General features: G+C 31.2%; 2 protein-coding genes across 2 annotated transcripts in view; one reads left to right on the top strand and one right to left on the bottom strand.

Moving 5' to 3' along the window:
• The window catches only part of Mmp2 (Matrix metalloproteinase 2), a 759,503-nt gene that overhangs the window by 400,101 nt on the left and 338,567 nt on the right, over positions 1-20,835 (top strand). The gene's annotated exons all lie outside the window — the stretch shown is intronic.
• Positions 8,192-9,765, bottom strand: LOC135959711 (odorant receptor 45a-like). The gene is made up of 5 exons (XM_065510725.1): positions 9,453-9,765; positions 9,210-9,390; positions 8,535-9,033; positions 8,312-8,467; positions 8,192-8,254 (listed from the first exon to the last, which is right to left on the bottom strand). The coding sequence occupies exons 1-5, from the start codon at positions 9,763-9,765 to the stop codon at positions 8,192-8,194; spliced, it is 1,212 nt and encodes a 403-aa protein (XP_065366797.1).

Here is a 20,835-nt window from a genome sequence, read left to right as displayed (position 1 = left end):
GTTTATGAAAAGAGGGGAGCAAAATACTTCACTATACAGGGCAAATATGTATGTGTGAGTTTGCTCTTTATATATATATGTACATATGTATGTATGTGTGTGTCAAATAAATAGTCTAATGCTTTAAGGCTTTAATGATTGCTTTAATGACATTTTAAGGCCAAACTTTTTAGTAAAAACCAAACCAAACCAAAAATAATAAAAATAATAATGTGGCACGTCAAAGAGGATTAAGTGTTGATGAGGTTTTTAATGATTTTTATTTTTTTTTTGTGGCTGCTGAGATTCGTTGCCATTTTTTTTTATTTTTATTTTTTAATATTTTGTTCTGCTTAAGGTATCTTGTCAATTTCCTTCCTTTTTTTCCCGTTGAAAGGTGTTAAGAAAATAAATTTTATATCTTGTATTTTGTTTTCTAATTTTAACTAACAATGAATTTAGCTTTTTCTTTCACAACTCTCTGTCATTGTTGGCCTTTTAAAGATTTAAGTTTGCTTTATTTTGGGCAACAATGAAGTAGAGAGAGCAGAAAACAAGGATAAGAGGGAGTAAAAAAGCATTGAAACATGTAAAAATTACTCACTTAAGATGTTGAGCCTCATTAATTTTTAAATAGAGGCACGCAAAAGTAAATTATTTGGATTTTTTTTTACCCACGATTTTCCGTCTACTGAAAATAATAGCAGACATCATCATCATTTATTTATTATGCAGTTTATTTACTGCCTGCTCCTTTATCAACATCTTTAAGGGTGCAAATGTTGATTTTATTTTAAATTTTTAGGGTTTTAATTGAAATATGATGTGATTTAACATATTTTTTCATTCTTTTCATTTTCGCTTTCATATTTATTTTTTTTACTTCCCCTATTATTTTTTTTTAGTTAGGGAAAATATTAAAATTTGTTCGCCATGTAGTGAAATAAATTTTTTATTGTAATAAATAATGTGTTTTAATCAAATTTGTTTAATCATGAGGAAAACAAAAAATAATTTCATTAATTTTGTAACTGAATGAAACTGAAATCGGCAAATATTTAAATAGCTGTATTTTATTTTAAAACCGGATATGATTTAAATAGAAAACTCAATCATGTTGAAAATGATAACGATGGGAGGATGAAATAATTACCCGGTTGCTGTTATACCCACCTCCAAAAACGGATGCCATTTTGATTTTATTATTATGTGTGTAAATATTGCGTCGAAATATTGGTCGATGACCTACAATAGTCCTTTTGAATATGATCTTGCTACGTCTAAGACTATCTAGCAATGTCCGTCCGTCCGTCTGTCGTTGTTATTCATTATATGAAAAAGTGCAATAATTTTGAAGGACGGAACTTTAAAGTGGCTTATTTTTGAATCTAATTGAGATATTGACTGGAAAAATTAACAAATATAATCAAAAAATCTAAAAAAATAGTTCGTAATAAATGTGGATCAAATTGTTCGTAATATTTGCAATCCTATTAAAATCTTGCTACAAATTTTTGTTTTAGAAATATGTAATTTGTAATAAAATCTTTATTTATTAACAAAACTCAATGAAATTTTCAAAGTTTTTTAAATTTGTCATTCTACATAACAAAATGTAAAAAAAACTTGTCAAAATGTAAAAGAAAATCCCTCAATTCCTAAAAATTGGAGCGAAGATCACAAAAATGGTATTTTTTTACAATTTTATTCATAGGATCCACATTTCCTTCGGGGCTTGGAAAATACATTGGGGATGAATAGAGAACACATAAAGCTTTCCAAGGCTGCTTTCCGTTTTCTAATCCCAACTTTGGGATTTTAAAACATGAGACCCCAAGTTGAAATTTTGATAAAAAAATAGGTCAAATTCCGAAGGGCGTAGGGGCGACATATTCAAAAAATATGACATGTTTTTTATACCAAAATGTTCTACGTAAAGATAACTTACACAAAAACCTAAAATTCTTATATCGTTAGCTTAGTATGCAAACGTGCCAAGTCCCATTTTTTGAATTTTATAGGAGAGACAAAAAACGTTCTATCTTTTTTTGCTTTTAATATTCTTTAGATCTGTAAACTCAGTTCTTTCCTATGATCTATTGGCTTTAAGTATCAGTTGAAAAAATAAAATAATTGAAATGATTTTAGAAACTGAAGCCATTTTAGCGACTTAGCGACTTGATTTTTGATTTTTATGATTTTGTGTTTTTTGGCTGGACTTAGCACATTTTCTTATAATAAATTTTAATTTCTCGTTTTATTATTTTACAAATTTTACAGTCTTATGTCATTGCTGTAAAGGAAAATAACTCAAAATCTTAAATAAATTTGTTTTTATTATTATTTCTTCAAAATTTATTTATTTTTTTAATTTACAGTGAATTGTGTAACTATACTATAGTGATTATATCGAAAAATCTTAATCTTCAAAGTATTATAGCAAGTAGTATTGAAAACGTAGATTTAAATAGCATATTCAATGTTTTTTGCTGGACTTAGCATGTTTTCTTATTATTATTTTTTTTTTTGTGGAGTTAGCACTTTTGCGTATCACTGAAAAATCATCAGTTAGAAACAAAATAACGAAATTTTTTATTGCAGAATATGTATCTTATGTTTTACTATCTTTCTGCATCAAAATCTTAATTTCAATCAAAAGTGGACTTGTTACGTTTGCGTACTAAGCTAACGATATATTCTTAAAGAAAGTTTTTCTTTAATAAAAAAGTATTCAGTTACCTTTTCGTCCAAAAAACAGCAAAAATCTACTATTTTTTGAATTTTTAAATTGAAAACCGTTTATTTTTGGATCCCTAATTGATATTGTTCTGAAATCTGTTGTACGTAGACAACAACTAGATAGGTAACTGAGAGCCAAAAACCTAAGGCTGTTGTCAAAAACCTAATTCATGAGAATGTATTGCATGTATATTGTATCACCCGTATGTGTGAAAAGAGAGTAATTTTTCCATATATATTACTCTCTCCTTCCGTTCTATGTGTTTATTCTCTGCTGTTGTATATTATTAGTAGTTTAGTTGGCTAACTAACAAAAAAAAAATCGAGTTCATTTGGTCCAAAAGTAGTTTTTAAGAAAGCGGACCAAGGTATGGCAAAATTTTAAATTTTGAAATGCCTATAACTCGGAAATGAGACATAAATAGCACACGCACCTCCCCGAGGGCTTTCCAAAAATATAAAAATTTTGAAATCGGATGGAAAACAAAATGACACATGTTTAAAAATTTTACATGTCAAAGAAACCCTACTTTGAGCTCCACAGCGCCGACCCTAGACAATTTATTTTTGTATGTATATTATTGGTAATTTAGTTGGCTACGCCCGCCTCAAATTTTATCCCGATTGGACCAGCCGTTTAGAAATTCAATGGAACACACAAAGTTATAAATTTATTTATATTCTCATGCATCACTTTTGGTGGTGTGAGTAAGTATGAAAGCTATATATGTACATTTACTTAGTTTTTGTAAAATAGATTCATATATACTATAGATTCTATAGAATATCGAAATGATAACTGACATGTCATTTGATTTCTCAAAGCCACAAAGATGGGGGAAAAACAAATAAAAAAAAAAAAATTCTACACCATACTAGAGTTTGTTTGTATTTGTACTTTCTTCTAAAAACATCTTCGACAACGAGTCATACAAATGCACTGAGTCTTTTACACATGTCACTCATTGTAAACTGTAACAGCAGCAAATGGCAACATATCAAATTACCTTAAAACACACATGCTGCACAATTCACTTCACTTCTATATACAAACACCATCATACATACTATTAAAATTTACACATCCGCAGAAGACACAACTTTAGTATTAAAGCAACCAAAAATAAAATAAAAAATAAAAGAAAACCAAGAAATCAATGATAGAATTTCTGACTCGCAAAATACCAAAAATAAAAATGTCAAAAAATATTAGAATCAAGTTGATTTTATTTTTTAAGTTCAATTTTTTGTCGTTGTTATTGTGGATATTGTCAGTAAGGAACGTTAAGATAAAGATGTTGGAGCTTTCAGGACATAAAGTGATGAGAAAAGCACAAGTAATCTTTACTCGTAACCAGTATGTAGTTTTAAAAGCGACAACATTAGAACAGCAAGATTCAATGTTATGGTATCTCGTATAGTTCCCAGTAGTTTTACATGTAGTCATTGGAATTTCAGTAATTTATGCCTCCAATTTATTAATCTATGCTTCCATCAGAATGCGAGATTTTACCTATTACACAAGTCAACAGAAAAAAAGGCTGAATAACCACTATAAATATTTGAGACATCATGGCTAACAAAAACTAAAATTTTGTGAAAATGAGCGACTTCACTTAATTGCGAATAAATTCGAAAACTATCAATCAATATTTATTATCGATATCTTATTTTGTTCCAATTACTTTGGCTTTGGGATAAATTAATAAATCTGTAAATTTTTTGTAGTTTTCGATTTTTCATGATTTTTTTAAAACAAAAAAAATTTGCTATTTTCACGTAAAAAATATATTTTTTGCTTGAATTTGTTATTATAACTCCGAAACTACTGAGCCGATTGAAACGTAATTTATACGTGAAAATTTTTACATGTTTTTAAATGTTTTCAAAATTCAATCAAACGAAAAGAGAATAGTACTATTCAATTTTATGTATATCAAACAAAAAACTAAAATTTTGTGAAAATGAGCGAACTCACTTAATTGTGAATAAATTTGAAAAGGATCAATATTTATGATCGATATTTTGTTTTATTTCTATTTTTCATGATTTTTTTAAAACAAACAATTTGCTATTTTCACGTAAAAACTATATTTTTTGCTTCAATTTGTTATTATAACTCCGAAAGTACTGAGCCGATTGATAGGCAATATTTAAGCGAATTAAAGCTTATATAAATCTCAATTTGGAGTTATCATTAATTATGTGTAGAGACATGGAAATTTGGACGCTATTTGTACCGGAACCGCAATACATCAAAATTGTGTAGTGGTTTAAGAAGACTTTACATTTTTTTTCAATTTTTTTTTGCCTTGTGTTATTAGGTGCAGTCACCAGAACTGCTGGGTTTTGTTAAATTCCCACATCTGGTTCTTAGTGGTTACTTATTTCTTTGACATAGAAAAAGATCGATGAACTGCTAGGTAGTTACATAAACAGCCAATACATATACATACGTACAATAAATGAACACTGATGCATTTGCTTGATATAACTGCAACAATACTGTGTAAAATGTCAGATTAGAATTGACAAAAAAAAAAATCATCATATAATATTGAAAATACTTTTTGGCAAATCTTGTGGGAATAATGAATACAACTAACTGCAAACTTAAACTACTGAACACATATAAACAATTTAATATTAAAATCAGGATATTTAGAAAATAAAGCAAATTCCCAGTTACATTCATATTGCCATAATGTTCTAATATATTATAATAGTTGTTGTTGTGTTTTAAACAAAAAAATATTATTTTATGACAAAACAATAAACATAGTTCAAATAGTCTTATTAGTTTAGAACTTTTTTGTTTGAAACACAACAAAAATTTGTTTAAATATATTAGGACATTATGACCAAATAGTAGACCATGTGAATACCCCAAATATTTAACTTTATAATCAAATGTAACAAATTAATAAGAGGTGATGATGATTATTTCTACATACTTTTAAGGCAGTGCCGGTTTTAACCAAACGTGCGCCTTATGTGAAACATAATTCAGAGCCCTCTTGCTATGGATATCCAATTTGAAAGGAAATCGTTAGCACTTAAACACTTCACATCAATGTCGACTTTAACGACAATCACCTATAAAACAATGGCCCATAATCATAGTCAAACACTAAAGTCGGTTCTTTTTAAAAACAACTTTAAAATAAAAACAGCAGATGCTGTTGTTAAACGAGTTAAAAACAACTTCAGCTAGTTTTATATTTAGAGTCGACTTCAGCGTCAGAAGTATACTTTAACTTGTCTATGATAGACCTAAAGTCCACTCTTAAGTAAAGTCGAGTTTAATTCTCTTAAAATGTACTTTATTTTTGACTATGATTATGGGCCAATATATTTCAAAGCATTCTGAATATTTCATAATATTTGTAATATGTTAGCAGAACAAATATATACCAGTTACTACAGTTTATAATCTTGCATAATCTATATGTATAAAAATGAAATGGTCCATGTATGTAATGACATCACGTGAGAACGGCTGCTGCGATTTGGCAGATTTTTTTTATTCGATTCGAAATTTTCCGGAGATGGTTTTGTAAAGAAATAAATTAAAAATTTCCGGGTAATATTCGGATTTTTTTTTTGGGTCCAGTCAACTGTAATAAAAAAGGCCCCTAAAGTATGCAGTACAAATTTAGATATTTTATTTGCAAATAAATAAGAACATGCAGGTGTATGTGGGTTGGAGAAACTTGAAGAACTAACATTATAAAATAGCTACCGGGCGAAGCCGGGGCTAGTCAACTAGTTTCAGGTATTTTTAAACACAAATGGTCCTCATTTTCTGGAATTATGTTCGTGTTAACGAATTCTTTTACCACCTGTCCTTCGAGAGAGAATTTTATGGTTGGCATCATGAACAAGAAAGCATGGGAAAAATACAAGAGAACTTTATTCGGCAGAGACAATGGAGTGAAACAAACCCTCCAAGAGGGGCACCAATATAAAGGATGATAATATGATTTATTGTAATGCACGAACAGGGAGAGTGTCTTTCAGACTTCCGGTTTTATGCATTGTTTTCTAGGCTGATATTTTGGCAATTCAGAGGGACGTAGATGGGTTAATATATCAGCAGATATAGGCAGTTAATATTCATATATATACTGAAGCAGCCCTGAAATATTTTATAGGTTTCTATACGACATCCAATTTGGTCCTAAAATTAGCATATCATGACTCGGACTGTATTGAATACCAGGTTACAAAGGTGTACTAGATAGTCATATCGCGGATACACTGTCAAAGAGGGAAATTTCGCTACCAGAAGCGAAAATTGATAAATTGTTCGGTTTGTTGCAATGCACAAACGAAAAGGTGTAAAGATACTACTTATATGACTGGCTGGGGTATCGTCGATTAAAGCTACGTTTCAGAAATCATCTACGAAAATTGGAAACGAAACGGCACCGATCAGTAACGAAAAACCTGTCATTTGGGGCCGGAACGAAAACAACTTCAGGTAGGTTGTTTGCGGTGCTGTAGAAACGAAATTATTTTAATTATTTATTTATTTCAAATTTAAAGAAAAACAAAATGAATAAAAAAATAAATTTTCTTTATTGGTAGAGGAAAGAATAATAGATTTTGTCAAAAATAATGAAATTCTATTTAATGTGCGACATCCAAAATTAAAAAAAAATAATTTCGTTTCTGTTTTATGCCGCAACGCACCCAACTGAAACGAAAACAATTCAGAAACGAGACGGTGACGAACACCAAAGTTTTTTTGAGTTTCAGTTTTCGTTATCGGCGCCGATTACGGTGTATGCGGAAACCCAGCTTAACTGGTATGACGAATATTTCGGAATCAAATAAATAATTGAATGCCAGGAGATTCAATATTCCATATATTAACCTTGTCGGAATGAAGGAAAAGGATACGGTGTTACAAACTAACACTTATCTCCTATATACGGCTCTAACGGTATGTTTATTTGAAATGTTGGATTCTGGTTTCTTATTGCATCACCTGACATACCTGTTGGAGATGAACTAAATCCTCTCAGACGACACCTAATTTGTTAAAATCGAATGACGTTCCAAAGTCGAATGATATTATGAATTTTAATGAAATCTGAAGGCTGCAAATTCAATCACAGAAATGCTATGGATTCTATATAAACTAAAACAACATATTTATGCCAAAAATCATAGAGAACGGTTAAACATCTAAGATATTTACGCATTTATTATTAGTATTCTGTGTTTACAGTATTGATCCATAAATAAAGTGTTATTAGAATTTTTTATAAATTTGTTTATATCGACCCAACTACCTTCAAACATTGTTTCCGAATATGACTTTCATACAAAAAATATAAATAAATTTTGATCTCCATATCGCTGTGTAGATGACATGTAATTATGTTCCAAATTGTTTAATTAAAATGTAGTATAATGGGACAGTATCGTTCATCCTTTAAAATAATATCCAAATGCTTAATTTCACTTAATCCTGTTTTTCTTCTAAAGTTTTTAAAGCTGTTAGCAAAGAGCCAGCAGTTTTTAACACCTACAAATTATACACAATATAATATAGATCCATGATACTAAGTATTTGCCAGCTTACCCATAAATATAGACTCAAATCGACCTCAAAGAACACACCCTTCAACTGGCTGGACTTCTGGGCCCTCAACAAGGGCAGCAATAGCATTTTTTTATACGATTTACCCAAATGAGACCAATCGAAGGCCGTATAAATTTCAGTTGATACTTGCATGCTCTAAAATAATACATAATTTTAAGATATTTTTACTGCAAAATCTTTTCCAGTTGCAGAAAAACAATACCTCATCTTTAATCCTCTGACCATTGTAGCAATACAAACTCAGTTGTAAAGTCACGGCACACAAAAACATAGCCTTGTAAACGGCATCAAACAAGGAATAATTTGGACGACTTACACTGAAAACCAGACTGCAGATCTCCGAGCAGACAATAATGAATTTTATGAAAATTATTTCGCCATAAACTTGATTTAATCTTTCAGCCAATTCCAAGGTTTGACGATGGTATTGTATACATTGTATAATGGTTGTGAAGTGTTTTTTAGGATGTCGATATTGGCTAGAGTCTAGTCCAGTACCTTGTACTGCATCATTATTACATTCTATTGCAATTTGTTGAAAACGATAAATTAAAATTTGAAATTGTGCCAAAATATTTCTCACGAACCAAGTGAACAAGGTATCTATGGCCAAAGATACATCACATACATAGTAGCTGGTTAAAAAGTTCAATAGGAATACTATTGAATAGCCGCCAATATGAGAGTAATTCCAAAAATAGCTGAAAAATAATGAAAAATTAACTATTATCTAGCAAAATATTAAACAAATATTAATTTGAACAAATGAGAATAATATATTTTTTTATTGAAAATTTTCCTCAGCTTAAATCACATATTTCTTGCATTTAATACATTTGACTTTGAAATGTCCTTGACATTAAAAATCACTACTTACGTGGCTTTATTCGCCTCAACCAACACCAATTTGCCACTTGTGATATAAACATATACACCATATACAACTGGATGTGTAAAGGCAAAGGTTCCAGTAACCAATACGATTTTAAAGTAAATATTAGAAACAAATATATCATTGGAATTTTCCCGGCGCACCATGGACAATTCCTCATTTTTGGCTAAAGGAACAAAATTTAAATAAAATAAATAATTTATTTAAGACTTTAAAACTCTTACTCACCCTTTAAATTCAGTTGATGCAGTTCATTTATTAATTTCACAATATCCTTGCGTTTACTCAGAAATATGCTCATTTTCCAAATTGATAAAATCGCTTGACACATCAGCGGCATTGAATCGGTTACCTCGTCATATTCCTTTATATGAGACCATATATAATGTACAATAATGATCAAGTGGAAAAAAGTACTCATTAAGAGACCATAGCACAGTATTGGGCGTTTTACCACTTGGTTAGGATCTGTCACCATGGGATTAATGCCAACACCGGCAAATGTCAATTGTTGAATATGAAAATATTGGGGCACAATCATTTGAATATTTCTCCAACAATAAAAATTTTTTAATTTTGGGAACCAACGATTTTGGTGAACTTTTAATTTTATGTGAATTTGTTTGTACACGGGCATGATGTTTAAATAGTAATTTCCGTAGACAGGGTCGTATTATATAAAACAAGAGTAAAGGGCCTACATCAGGGATAAATCATGACAAGAATATAAATATATATCAAAGGTTTTAAAATTATTTTTGGTAGCTATTTGCATTGGATATTTTTTAGATGGACAGGCGGAAGAACATAAGGTTTTGAATAACTTGAGTCGATTGGCACACCTAAGAGCCGTTTTTTGACAGAAATGCAAATGCATTTAGCAGAAATGCGGTTCTAAAATTTAAGATCACACAGTGGGGGAATTGAAAAAAGTGGAAATAAATCTGTAACTTCTAAACGGATAGGCCCATTTTAATAAAATCCCATGGCTATAAAAGAGGTGTTGAAGAAGAGAGTTCTCCCACTGTTCATCGATTTAAAAATAATTGAGAGACATTGGTCATCCCAGAACTATTTTTTTAATATTTACGTAGTTATCAATATGAATTTAACGGTTTGTAATGGCTGGTTGCAATATTCATAATTTGTTGTCTTTTTTATTGACATTCCCATCAGCTGTTATTAATATTGTTCATAAATATGACAACATTATCTGTGAAGCAGTTTTTAAAGCACTGGGCGGTCATTGTAGAAATATAATATTCGAGTGATTCAGTGAGAAAATGCTGGAAATAGACGATATCGCTGGTGTATAAATAGTGTAGCAAGAGCACCAACAGAGTTTGTTTATTGTGATTGAGTCAACATCAAGCGGATAAATAACAAGTAATTATACTTCAAAATAAAAATTTTAATTATTTTTAGTTAAACAAAATTTATTTTTTTTCCAAAGTTGTTTTTGAATTTTTTGTAAAAAAAAATTTTTGAACTGTTTTTTAAATTTTAAAAAAAAATTTTCCTCTTTTTCTTATTTAACGAAAAAAACTTTTGTTGAAAAAAAAAATCGGGTTAAAAAACATTTTTCCCGATTTTGACCCACGTCACACAGGGGCAGAATCGAAATTTTTTGGAAATAAATTTGGCATTTCTAAACTGCTGGTCCGCCGGGATAAAATTTGAATTGGGCGAAGCCAAGGAGTATTCGAGTTAAATTATTAAAATGGGCCCTACAAATGCTCCAGGGCCGGCGCTATGGGGCTCAAAGTAGGGTACCTTCGACATGTAAAATTTTTAAACACGTGCCATTCTTTTGTTTCCCATCTGATTTCAAAGAATTTTATATTTTTGGAAAGCGCTCGGCTGGGTCTTGCTAAACTCGAATACTCCTTGGCTACGCCCAATTCAAATTTTATCCCGCTCGGAACAGCCGTTTAGAAATGCCAAATTTATTTCCAAAAAATTTCGATTCTGCCCCACTGTGCGTCATTACAAAGGTCTTTGAAATATCCATATTGTTTATATTAATGACTTAATAATCCAAATATAGGTCAAAAAATGGGTCATCGAGGTTGTGGACGATTTTCTCGATTTTTAATAGCAACCGATCCGGAAGAATTCCGGAGATATTGATGTATGTGAATCGTATATGTAAGTTATTTGGGGGCTTCGGAAAGTTGATTTCAGCAGACAGACAGACATGGCTTAATCGACTCCGCTATCCATAAGGATCCAGAATATACGTATATACTTTATAGGGTCGGAAATGAAAAATGTAGAAATTACAATCGGAATGACAAACTTATATATACCCTTTTCACGAAGGTGAAGGGTATAGAAAGGCTTGCCTAAACACTATATGGAATTGAAAAATTTCACTATATACAGAGAAAACAGATTCGTGATAACAACCGAATTTGTTGCCAATCGAATGATTCGGTTGCACACATAAAATTTTTCGGTTTTATCAACAGAATGTCAGTTGACAAAGAAGCATTTCGATTAAAGCAACCAAACTATTGTTACACCTTTTAATATTTTGTAGCCAGAACTGTAAAATTCGGTCACTAAGGTGAATCAATCGATTGGCAACAAATTCGGTTGCTAACACGAATCTGTTTTCTCTGTGTATAGTGAAATTTTTCAATTCTATGGAGAGACTTTTTTTTTAAAAAATTTTTTAAGTAAAATTATAAATTTTGTTAGACGTTTTTCCACACAATTAATGATACATAAAAAAGGGTTTGTCCGATGTTATTAAAATAAACTTAAAAAAGTTTAATCTGTAATCTGTTTTTATATAATAACAAATTGAAGCAAAAAACATATTTTTTACGTTAAAATAGCTAATTTTTTTGTTTAAAAAAAAATAAAATTCTAAAATAGCTGAAATTGTTCAGATTTATTATTTTAACGCAAAGTCACATGTAATAGAAACAAAATGAGATATTGATCATAAAACTCGATGGATCCTTTTCGAATTTATTTACAACAAACGTCGAAGTAAAATAAAAAAAAAATGTGAAAAGATTTTATAAGCAAATAAATGAATATAATTAATACCGGAATTTCTTGTTTGTGATTAATTGCATACTATGCCGTTAAAGGTATAAAAATATCCTGTGATTTTAAAAAATCTTGAAGCTTTTCGCCTATTTTTAGTCAGACTCCTTATAATGATATGAAAGTTGTTTATTATAATAGTTAAAGTAATGCTTCAAATGAGTTATTTTGTTACCATTGTAGATAAAATATATAAATATTCGAATATCAAGTGAATCTAATTGTAAGAGTCTTTAAACTTTGTGTAAATTACGTTGATGCCAGTGTTCTGTTATGCCAGAAATTAAGAAAGGGTGCCACACCCCTTGTTCCCATCCGTCCCATTTTTGGATAAACTTCATGTACTGATAAGAAATTGATTCGTATAAAGTTTGAAGGCTGTTGCAATAACAGTTCTGCAGATATTCGAAAATACTATATACTTAGCATGGGAACTTCCACGCCCACTTATCCACTCCCGCCCATTTTCTGCTATTCCATGAAAATGATAAGAGAGCTATTCGGACAAAGTTGGAAGAATCTAGTAATTATATATCTCAAGATATTTAGAAATAACTAATTACTTTGTATCTGAGGTGACTCACCGCTAGTTCCGATCCTTCCCATTTTTTTATTAACTTTTTGCGCTGATAAGAAATTAACTCATATAAAGTTTGAAGCCTTTCACATTTACAGTTCTACAGATATTCGAAAATAACTATTTACTTTGTATGGTAGGTGCCACACCCACTAATTTAATACCGCTTATTTTCAGCCAAACCATTTAAAATAATAAGGGTGCTATTCGGACTAAATTTCAAGACTTCCACAATTATAGTTCACCATATATTTGAAAATAACTATTTACTTTGTATGGGAGGTGTCACACCCCCTGTTCCGATCCATCCCATTTTTTGTTAAACTTCAAACAGTGATACGAAATTGATTCGTATAAAGTTTGAAGATAGTCACAATTTTAGTTCTGCAAATATTCGAAAATAACTATTTACTTTGTGGTACAAATTTTGCCCTCTTTCGTACCTTTGTGGTCCAAGTTATGAAAAACTATATAGTATATTATTGCTTCCAAGTAAAGGAATATCTCTGTTCCAAATTTCAATCAAATCGGTGCAGCCGTTTACTCTTGATTGTTTAAGAACTAAATGTATCAATTTTACCAGTTTTCCCCCTTTAAATCTCTTTCTGGTCCAAGTATTAAAAAAAGATATAGCCTATTGACGCTTCCAAGTAAGGATCTATCTATGTTAAAAATTTCAATGAAATCGGTTCAGGCGTGATGCTCAAACAAACCAAGAAACTAACAAACAAACTTACAAAGACATTTATATATTTATATGGACTATAGATTAAGTAAATTCGCTCATTTTCACAAAATTTTAACTTTCTGTTTGAAATAAATAAAATTGAGTAGTTAATGTTTTTCTGTCGATTGATTCAATTTTGAAAACAGTTTTGGGAAAAATGTTCTACAGAGTAAAAACTGAGTATATTGCAAATCTGACTTTACTATACGAATATACAGGAAAATGTAAGGAAAATTAACTTTATTTAGCACTTTTAGAATGCATCAGTTTTGCAGATAAAAAATGTTAAACTTTTACCACTCACAATATGCAGTCTGCTAAGAAAAATCGTGGTCTCTTTATAATACTTATGAAATTAAAAGTGTTAAACTCCGCGAAATTAATGCACCTTATATTAACTATATGATGGACATTTTTTGGATATTTAACTTTCATGGTTTCATAAATATTGCATTTTAAACTTTGATAAAATAAATATTTTGGTACCATTTTCAGTGAAATCACAAAATCCTCTCATAACTAGTAAAGGATATTTTAGGAGCAACGGTAGCCAACATTTATAAATAAATATTTGAAAAATCATTTGGGCCCCTTTTTCATTTAGGCTCCTTTTAAAGGAAATACAAACATTATAGTCCAAAGTATACAATATTTACATTTTTAAACTTTTCAATATAAACTTTTTAATATTTAATTATAGATTACATACACTGTAATTAGGCTGGTAATAGATTGTTATACAATATAAATACTCATCTAATAATCAAACAACATTAACACATGTGTAAATAATTTGAACAAAATTAAATGTGTTAAGTAACAAAAATAACAATAAATGTATATCCTGAAAAAAAGTAGGTTTGTCCTAACTTCTCAACTGTTTAACTTTTAGTAAAATAAAACTTAAACAAACACTAACTGCCACTTTCACAATGTCTAGTTATTTTTCAACCTGAATTTATACTGATAATTTTTTCATACAAAAATTATTTTAACAGACAGTATAACTTTAAGTTGAAAAATAACTAGACGTTGTGAAAATGTAGCTTAAAGTAATATAAAAAAAACTCTATTAAAAAAGCAATATTAAAGAAGTATTTTAAATTAAAGCCAATATGTCATAAAATCAATACGACCAGCCACATATCGTCAACGAATTCTAATATCAACATCAACAAAAACACCAACAGTAGCAGCAGTAGCAGCAGCAACAGCATTATCGTCATCGACAACAACAGTTACACACAATTTCAAAGTTATTCTTCACTCATGCATACATATGTTGTCATTGAAATTGATGACATTTTTGTCATTTCTTCTAGCAACAAACATCTTAAAGATGAAATAATAAACTAATAAAAATATCAATCTATTTTGCAAAGCAGAGAAGAAAAAAATAAAACACAAATATGCAGATATAGAAAATAAAAAGACATGTACAGTTGTGGAAATAATATTTTGATACAGGGAGTGAGCCCACTATATTGTATTTACTTTAAAAAAAGTGAAATTTTTTTTGGTTTGAACTATAAACAAGTTCAGAGTCTGTCTCGCTCGCTATTATAAGTCAAATATTTTCATTATTTTAATATAAATATTTAGATGTCGAACCAATAAATAAATATTAAATACGAAGCTTTTGTTGAAATTATTTAAACTAATTCTTATTACAAACGTGACAGAAAAATATGTCGCATTAGAAATATCCCGTGTTAAATCATATTATCCCGTGCTAAATCATATTAGAATTCAACATGACCACCATCAACAGAAAGCCATATTACTATACTTTAGTTAAAACAAGTATGAAAGTATGTATCGGTCAAGTAAGTATCGGTCAAGCCCGACCATATAATACCCTACACTAAGTAAATGTTTTTCCAAAAAAAATTTCTTTTAAAATATCAATAATTTATATTCGTGAGTGATTTTTGGTAGTGGGCCTTATATGGGAGCTATGACCAATTATGGACCGATCACCATGAAATTGAGTGTGATTGTGATGAATGTTATTTATGGTGAATTTTGTGTGTATACCAACATTTTTAAGAGATTTATGCACGTTAAAGTGATTTTCGGAAGCGGGTCTATATGGGAGCTATGACTAATTATGGACCGATCGTAACAAAATTTTGTGACATGAATTTTGTATATATAAAACTTATTTGGAGCGGAATTTGTGGAGATACATATATAAATTAAACATTTATGACCGATAAAGTCCAATCTCGGGAGGACATTTGTATGAGGGATAGGTGAAATAACTGCCCGATTTCAGCGATTTTCAATAGACTTGGTCCTTGGGTCGAAAAAATTATATGTACCAAATATCATCGTTTAATCGACTCAGAAAGTAATTACAAGTCGATCGGTATACTTAAAGGTGGGTGGGCGTTACAAACATCTTCATAAACGCATTATACCCTCCCCACTATGGTGGTGTAGGGTATAAATATCGCTGTAAAAAGTTATGCAATTTTCAAGATCCAGTTGTAAAACTGGACATTATATTGGAAACGACAAAATCTACCTTTTGCACTTAATATAGTGCTACTCAAAAACTAGAAACAAGAAAACAACTGTTTAAAATTTCTTCTTTTTTCAATTCAAAGGCGAAGGAATGTCGCGTTCGTGGCCGTGTCGATATATAAAAGTAGACTTAGAGATTTTTACTACCTTGAGAATTTAAATTATATTTACAAATTTTTTTTGGAATAATAATTCCCCTTATTAATTTTGTTTGTATTATAGTTAGTCAAATGTAGGTACATATCAAAATGGTTTAAATTGATTTCATTTCATAGAATTTAAAGGAGAATATTTTAAAATTTCGCTTTAATTTCAAATGTTTTCCAACAGTTGTAATTTCAATTTAATTGTGACTGTATCCACTCAGTTTTATTTTTCTTCAAAAAGAAATTACATAAAATTTCTACATGTATTCTACATATGCATGTGTGTTTGATGATAGAGATGTTCCCAGCAGTTCTAGGAGACAGTCTCGAACTATTGATTATACCCATAATTTAATTTACTTCAATAGCTACATGACTAGTTATTTTAACACCTGCATGTCCTAAGCAGGGGGGTCAATTGAACATTTTGATTACAATGAGTCTGTCCGATAGCTGGGCCAAAGTAGTCAACTTGTTAATTTACTAGCTACCTAACTTGATATCTAATGATCAGCCTTGTACACCAAGGCTAGAGATGAATTATCGTGCAATGAAACACACTATGTTAGTGAAACAAAAGATTTATCCACGCAGAATACTCCAGAAACGGGTCTACCCATAAAGAGAAGCAGAGAACCTGGAGAAGAATCAGAAAAGGCCGGCCAAAGACAAAAGAAAACACAACTGACAGTTGACAACGTACCAGAATTGATACCAATACATGGAAAGCAATGAAACGCAGGAAAAAACTCGAAAGAGAAAGGAGGGGAAATATGCTGTGATCATTTCCGCTAAAGGAGATCTCCTGTTGGAAATTCACAACGACAATAAGGAAAATATTGGAAAATTTCAAGAACAGGTGGACAAATCCAAGGGACAACAGTCAAACATTAGAACCCACAGGCAGGAGACATTATATCGATAAAATTACCACAAAATCCGACATCTGCGATGCTTTTAATAATCATCTAGAAATAAAGGAATCGGATATAAGCAGGCTCAGAAGATGTAATTACCTGCAGAGCTCGGCTGAAAAGCTTTCGAAACCGGGAAGTTCAGAATCGGATGGGTGGTATGCCGACTAAGGGAAAAATACTCTTAAAGAAATGCTTCAGATGCTTGGAATTTGGCCACAATTCCAAAACATGTACAAGTCCCCTTGACAGATCGAAGCTATGCATAAAATGCGGAGTTAGTTGACATATAGCAAAGGACTGCGCTAGGAAACCAGAATGTATGTTCTGTGAACAAGTGGAAAACGCACCACGTATCAGGGAGTGGGAGATGTCGTATTTTTAAACAGGGCACTTATCAGAATGCGGCACAGCAACTACTTTGGCATATTATCTTCGAAACACACGTTGATGTCGCCATTGTCAGAGAGCAGTATAGAGACATGAGCAATACTGTATGGGTGAAGGAATCAACTGGTAAAGCGGCTATTTGGGCATGCGGAAACAGAGCAATAGAGGAGATATCTGAAAGCACAGGAGACGGATTCGTAAGAGCTGAAATTGGAGGCATACATATCTACAGCTGTTAAGCTCCTCCAAGCGCAACATTAGTGCAGTTTGAGCAGATGTTAGATCATCTGCTAAGACACTCGGATCATCAAAATCCCAAAATTATAGCGGGCGACTTTAACGCGTGGGCTGTTGAATGGGGAAGCCGAAAAACTAACACCAGAGGACGCATTCTACTCGAGGCTTTTTCCGGGCGATACCTAGTGCTTTCAAATAATGGTAATACACCAACTTTCAGTGCGAGGGGAGGGAGCTCAGTGGTGGATCTGGCATTCATGAGTAGATCCTTGGCAAGAGATTTGGAGTGGACAGTCAGCAATCAATATTATCAACTAATTACTTAGGTAGAACCAATTTCCATAGAGAGAGAAATAGTGCGAAGTATATTGGATGGGCTTCTAAGAAACTTAACAAGGAAGCATTCATTCAGGAATTCGTTACCAACTCGTATCTGAATGGTACAGCATCGGAGATGACCTAACAGGTTTCATCAAGACTAAAAAGAGCATATGATACTGCAATGCAATTTGTATAAAACCAGTTTGTACGAATTACTCACAAAATGTTTAAAAGCTACTACACTCTAGATTACTTAGAGACACTTAAGTGGCAATTGCCTTCATGCTAGATTACCTGGGATGTATAAAGTAACCAACCCAAAGTATATATTGTAGTCAGCCAAGTGATAAGATATTAGTAACAATTACTGTCTATAAGAGATACATTGACTACTTGCTTAACTGCTGGGTTACGCTATTTCCCATTTACATTCAGTTTTCACCCAAATATCTTTTTGGTCTTCACAAAAGCCGCAATCACATGCAACTGACTGTATGTTCTCGATATTTCTATACGCGTTAGCAACGTATGTTGGCATACAAAAAACAGTAAAAGCAAACGACTGGGAAAAAAATTCATTGCAAGGATTTTGACGTTTACCGAGTTAGTTGTTGCTGTTGTTTTTTTAGTATTTTTGGTTCGAATTGCTGTAACAATTTCTTTAGTTAAAAAACTCGAAAAGTTTTTTTTTCTAAAAGTAGAAAAAATCTGGTGTTTTTTGTTTAACTAATAAAAAAAAATCAATTTATATGACAGTTTTGATGCCAACTGTCAATACCAGTTACAACACAACCAGAAGCATCCAGTAGCACCATCATTACCAAACAACAATATCTACACACAGGGAGAAAACAATTTAAGACAAACGTACGTATGAAATGAAAAAGGGTTTGCCCTTTCGCGAATCAGTAAACCAAGTTGTGATCTACTTTCCGAGAATTTAGCTTAAAGTCAACTTTTAGGATATTTCCTTAAATTTTAATATTCATGTTCTAATAAAAGGAAAAAGCCAATGAGTTTAACTTAAATTTTTTGTATCACTCTGTCATTTCATGTGTAATTGTGTTATTTTCTTTGGAAAGGAGATAGATTGGAGGTGGTGCAAGGAGATGAAAACTAATTTTATAGCCATTATTTATTTTACTTCGGCGGCTTTCCAACGCTTTAAATGCCAAAGGAAGGTGCTGTGGTAGAACTTAAAATTATTTTTAAATTTTGTGGAATTTTCGAACAATTGCCCTAAATGGCAAACCCTTAATACGATTGTTTTTGTTTAAATGTATCTGAAATAAAATATCCTCTGTGAACAATGTCATAAAAATTGGCAAAATTAAAGACACGCGCTGGTTGCCAAACAGTGAGTCCACCAGTCATTCACTCTGTCTGTCACTCTGACACAAGTACTATGTGGGGGTCTGAGAGTGTGCAATAAAAACATTTGCATTTAACTGTGATTTGAACGCAAAATTTAACATAGTTTTCCATTTAATTTTTTTTTGCCACTCCCCTTCTGTTGCCCCATTTTGTGGCACAACTTTTTCTGCCAATGACTTTGTAAGCTCAGTAAGAAACTTGTTGTTCCAAAGATGATGTTAGTGACATCAGCTCTAGTGATGGCTGGTTGGTTGGTTGTTTGTTTGTAAGGTTCGTTGGTTGGGTTGAATTGGATTGCATGTTTTCCAAAGAGAAGTTACTTAGAAATTGGCTTATGGCCAATTGATTTATAACACAAGAACACACAGTGTTTGATCGCAAAATGAAAAAAGCAGATAAAAGAAAGAAAGCAAAAACAATTCGCAATAAAAAACAAACAACAAAAATTGTTTATTTCATAAGAAAACTTCTTAGATAAAGTTTGTATAGTATTTTAAACTTCATCATCGTCATATCCATCTTCTTTGGCGCTTTTCTATTATTGCAGTAATGATTGCACTGCAAAATGGCAGAGTTCAATTGTAGGAAAAGCAAAATAATTCAAAGTTAACAACAATAACTTGGAAAACACAATAATAGATTGCATACTTTTTGGCGTGTTCAAATTAAATATTTACCATACCAAACAAATCGGATATTTAATATTTACAAGGAAAACATCTTATTTTTTTATAAACTAAAATTCAGTAGTTTTAAGTATTTAGTTAATGTTTTTAAATAACAAAGAACTTTAAGCTAAATAATGTTTTCTGGGGCTCAGTTTCTGTGTAAATTTGTCATCTAAAATTGATCTTATTGATTCCTAAATGACTGAAAACATTTAATAATGCTGGCCATAAACATTTGTTTACTTTTCTACTTTACTGTAGAACTAATTCTGCTCAAATTTCGTGAATATTTAAACCAATTGTATTTGCAATTTAAATTTAGAACACCAAGTGTAAAAACTGCCCTCCAGTAAATTTGCTTTAAAACGCATCTACTGAACTTACATGAGAACTCAAACCTATAATGCAGTTTATATCCATTTTACAATTTGAGTGTGTATACTCACACCTAGTTAACCTGGGGCTGTATTAGCTGTAAGCTTTGATTTTAGAACTCGTGTTCTTGACAGTAGCATCGCCATGATGGATTTGAAAAAGCTATTACATTCAATGGTGAAAAACAACAGCGTCAAAACAAATAATCACTTGGGAACTTCACGCGTTTAACAAAACAGTTGACCATAGCGTCATTCTCAATGTTGTTTTAATATGGCAATTTTTGGAATGTT

Source organism: Calliphora vicina, chromosome 5 (genome assembly GCF_958450345.1).
Source record: "Calliphora vicina chromosome 5, idCalVici1.1, whole genome shotgun sequence".
NCBI lineage: Eukaryota > Metazoa > Arthropoda > Insecta > Diptera > Calliphoridae > Calliphora > Calliphora vicina.
The sequence above is the reverse complement of the archived record's forward strand: the minus strand, read 5'-3'. Positions and strand labels throughout refer to the sequence as shown.